Source organism: Haplochromis burtoni, unplaced genomic scaffold, assembly GCF_018398535.1.
Source record: "Haplochromis burtoni strain Fernald_Lab_line unplaced genomic scaffold, NCSU_Asbu1 Contig_240, whole genome shotgun sequence".
NCBI classification, from domain to species: domain Eukaryota; kingdom Metazoa; phylum Chordata; class Actinopteri; order Cichliformes; family Cichlidae; genus Haplochromis; species Haplochromis burtoni.
In genome coordinates this window covers 508,124-512,721 of record NW_024582601.1, presented here as the reverse complement: position 1 = coordinate 512,721, position 4,598 = coordinate 508,124, and the positions used below count along the sequence as shown (strand labels likewise).

General features: G+C 42.9%; 1 protein-coding gene across 3 annotated transcripts in view; it reads left to right on the top strand.

Annotated features, from left to right (window-relative positions):
- znf407 (zinc finger protein 407) overlaps positions 1-3,756 on the top strand; it is a 164,017-nt gene extending 160,261 nt beyond the window's left edge. For all 3 annotated transcript variants that reach the window (XM_005937670.3, XM_005937672.3, XM_042227039.1), the window contains exon 10: positions 2,155-3,756. In XM_005937670.3, coding sequence (XP_005937732.1) covers positions 2,155-3,008 — 854 coding nt within the window. In that variant the 3' untranslated portion in view covers positions 3,009-3,756. The remainder of the gene's footprint in view (positions 1-2,154) is intronic.
- The last annotated feature ends 842 nt before the right edge of the window (positions 3,757-4,598 follow it).

Genomic DNA, 4,598 nt, shown 5'->3' with positions numbered 1-4,598 from the left:
GGAATTAAAATGAAATCGACGGAATTTAAATGAAAACAACAGAATTTGATCAAAAACCAAAGAATTTGAATGAAAACAACGGAATTTGAATGAAAACAACAGAATTTTGAATGAAAACAATGGAAGTTTAAAACAAACAACAGAATTAGAATGAAAACAACGGAATTAATCAAAGCTGTGTTGCCAGCATAGACTACATATAAAAGATCCACTTAGCCATGGTTTATTGTCTGTTTTAAAGCCATGATTTTGGTATTTTTGGTTGCCACCAGAGCCAGGCGTAAAAAAGGGGTGAAGCACTAAGTTATCCGCTAACTCTAGCAAACCTGTCTATGTGTGTCCAAAAAAGAGACACTTGATAATTAACGCTAAGAAACAAAAAACTTATTTATTAGAATTTCACAATTTCTAATTGGAGCTCAGATTTGTCGGTGGTGCGCTGAGTGACACAGAAAGCTGTGTTACTTGTTGAACAATTAAAAATACTCAAAAAGGCAGCAAGACTCTAAATACACTTGAGAGGTTTTGTTTCAGTGACTTGTGGCAACGTCTTACAGAAAGCTAGTAGCTACAGCTGCAGAGACCAGGCTCTAAACAATTTCTTCTATGAAGTTGGGAGTTTTAACAATATCTGGATATATTTTTGGCAACCAAGCAGCAGCAACCTTCAGGACTAAAAACTGAAACCAAAGCATGCTGCAGTTCCTCGACTGGCCACGTAAGCCTTGCTTCAGACAATCCTGGGGCCATTCTCAAGTGGCTTTTTTAGAATGAGTAAATTTCTTTTGCCCTTGAGGTTGCTACTTAGTTGCTAGAAAAGGCCAGACTGTATTAAAAATCTTTAACTTTGTCGCCTCCAAGTAGAATTTTCTGCTCTATCCATCTAAGCCTTAATAGTTCACTCTTTTGTCAGAAGCAGTTGTAATACATAAAGGGTTTTCTGTTTCCTTTCATTCACCTACAGCTGTGTAAAATGTTGTTTATTCCAAAAGCACCTTTGCAGTATTATTTGTTTTGCTGTCACCAAAAAATGAATGGTCATTTTCTATTTGGCTAGTAAGTGTGGGAGTTAAAACGAATGTGTCTCTGGTCGTGTTTGAGGAGGACGTGGCACCATTGGGTCAGAAGCTGTTTGTGGCATAACTCTGACTTTCTGATCACATTGTCCACCCTGTGAGTGGAGGACATTAAATGTTAGCTGTAGATAGGAATATCAATGATTGATGAGTTTTTTCCTTTATGTACTGTGAGATCTGTATGATCTTGTGTGTTGCCCTTGGGTGTAAACCGTGTACCTCCAATGTTAGCATTTTAGAAACTTTAGAAAGAAAGAAAGGAAGGAGAAGAAAAAAAGTACAGTTTTATTTCCTAAGAAGTTAGGAAAGTCTTTCCTATGGTGTTTGTAAAACCAATGTACATTTGAAATGACAATGTATGTTTGTTTGTTTTTTTACAGTTATTTTACATTAAGTTCATCTGCACTCAGCAACCTAGGTGTGAGAGTCCCTTTTTCACTCTCTCAAATTCCCATTTTTCTGCATAGATTAGTCTACAAGTGTCTAAGCCAGGCGCTGTTTAAACAATGGCATTTCTAACACTGTTCCTATCACCTTGGAAACGCCATGGCAACCTGTGATCTGAGAGGGCACAGTGTGGCTCAATTAGCACCAGCCGTATCTCACCGCACTCTCCCACCAGAAGAATATCTCCATATTCTGTCTCCTTTCATGCATTAAGTGACACAAATACGTGAAGTGTTACATCACCTTTTATGTCAACTTTCCATGTAGTTTTCCTCTCTCTCTTTTTTTTACACAGTGATGGATGCACACACACATAGGAAAGAAAGAATAATATATGCATTGCCATGTGTGGTACAGACAGTAATTGGCACTCCTCATTTGCCACTTTTAAATGAGATCCTGTCCATCTAGCCACTAAATGACTTTCATGTTTTTATGCTGTGATTGGGCCTCAAAAAGATCCTTTGTGTCATACTGGCTGCTAGAATGACAGGAAGGTTGCAGTCACTCTCAGACACCTTTTTCCTTCTTTAATTTCTAGCAGTCTGGTAAATGGAGCTTCTTTATGTCATTATTGGCTGCTTATAACAAACATATTAACTAATAAGAAATGCATCACTGTGTTTCCCAGGTATCGTTTCCAAGTCCTTTGAGTGTCGTCTGAAAGGCCAGGGGGCTACATTTGTGGAAGCAGAGGATATGGGCTCCCCTTTGCACAGGAAAGACTCTTCTGAGTTATCGGGCCATGACGAGATCCAACAGGTCATCATCATCCAGGGCTATGGTGACGGAGAGGTAGCTATCGACCAGACCCTCGAGGAGTCAGCCGCTGCCACCCTGCAGACGCTGGCCATGGCCGGCCAGGTGGCCGAGGTGCTCCACATCACTGAAGACGGACAAGTCATAGCCTCGGGCAGGGAAGTGGCATCCGCAGGAGCCCACCTGGCTGGAGGCAGCACCCAGTACGTGGTCTTGGAGTCAGGGGAGGCCAGAAAGGAGTTTCAGGCTGTGGCCAGAGGAGGGGTAGCAGTCGCAGCTGCTGGTGGACAAAGTCACATTGTCTCAGAGTCCTCCACAGCTCTCGATGCTCTGCTCAGCGCAGTCAGCGAAATGGGCCATCAGGAGGAAATACAAGGAGAGGCAGCCATCGTTCATGAGGTCTTGACCCCAGAGATAGCTGAGGCTGTGCAGAGTGAAGTGCAGGGGGAGGTGAAGCAGGAGGGGGAGGAGCAGGTGCAGGTCATCCAGGGGACCGGCCAGGAGGACATGCAGGAAGTGCTGCAACTTGCCGCGTCCCAGATGATGAAGGAAGGTCTGACCCAGGTCATCGTCAATGATGAGGGCACGCACTACATTGTGACTGAGCTGGACAACTGCACCTTACAGGTGGAGGGAGAAGTGTATGGAGAGGCCGGGACAGGTGACGGGGAGGTGCACCAGGCGGAGCAGCAGACAGGAGAAGAGATAGTGGTGTACCTGGATTGAGCTGCTCGCAGTATTGTCCTGGAAGGGTAGAGGAGAGAGACATCCCTGAAAGATTCACATTGGGCATTTTATTTCACTTCCCCTGTTTAGCTATGTTAAAGCTCACGTTAGCCCAGATGTTGTGTTCTGCATTGTCTCTGTTTAATTTCACCCTGCTTCATTCACTTCGTACATCACTTCTACCATCTTCTCTTGGGCTACACTGAACTCAGGTTAAACATCGTTTATTCAAAGCGACAGTAAAGGAAAAAGGTTTTGGTGCTAAGTGAGCTAACCTGCAATCCACACAGCCGCCAAGACTGCTTTAATTAATTAATGCAACTTAAGGAAATGAATGAGTACACATTGTCATGAAATATTTTTACAATGCTTCTAATGTGCTAAGAGTTAAACAAGTTATTATAAAGAAAGTCTATCTTTTCATTTATAACAGAGCTAACAGGTTTTTTTCTTGCTTTTTGATTTCTTTGTGGTACATTTATGTTGCAACCTAAAGTTTTTCTATAGCAAAATAGATGTTTTTTTTTCTTTTGATAACGCAGTGGTTTAATTTGTGTGAGCAATCTTTTCTTTTTCTTCAAATCCTTTGTGTGTGTGTGTGTGTGTGTACTATTAGTTCCAAATCAGTAATACGATGAATGAATTCCCAAATAGACCTTATACATATTTTCTGTGTAGCGAAAAGTAAAGCAATGACAATTATACGTTTTGGATTTTTGACAGTCCTTCATTGTGTGGAAGGCCTGTTTAAAAAAACAAAACATGAGTGCAGTTTCATTTTTGACAATAAAGATTGAGCCTAATTTTTAACAAGTGTGCCCACATTTGTTTTCTTGGCAGTTAGCGCTGTTGATAGTTATGTCAGCAGCACGATGCTATCGTGCATACAGTGCAGCAGCATCGTACAGGCGACATGCACATACATGCATCAACTGATGGTTCCCATCAAGCTTTCTGATCACTAACACCGTCATTATCATCACCATTATCATTATCGTCATCATGATCACCATCATCCTAATCGCCATCCTCTCATCTCATCCCCCCATCAGGCCCGTTCTGTTCATTGCATTTTTTTTCTCTTTCCCCCCCCAGCACTATTCAGCACTGGAGGGAGAATCAATATTCATTTAGGCCCCTACACAAGCCTGGTTTCTGATGGAGTGAGTGGGAGAGCGGTGTGACGGCTGCAAACACAATGGCCAACCACTGAAAGTAGAGAGAAAGCACTCGTACACACTGAGGGCATCAAAAGATCATCCCTTTAACACACACGCGCTGCGCGAGCAGAGCAAGAAGGTGGGCTGAGAGGGAGAAAGTGGTGGAGGAGTGGGCAGGAAAAATGAGAGCATTACAGATGGATGTTGAGAGAGGTGAGGCCAGGGAGAAGTGAAAGAGCGGTGAAATCCACAGCCACACAGAGAGAAGGGAGCCTGTAATTTCACATAACACCTGTCTGCCTTTCAGCCTGTCTTTGTCTCCTGCTCCCAGCCTCATGTTGCATTTATAAGCTCGCACAGTCTTTTCATGCTCTTCTTCCTTCTATTCAGCGGAGATGGGCGCATTTAACGGAGGTCACGTTCTCTGTGT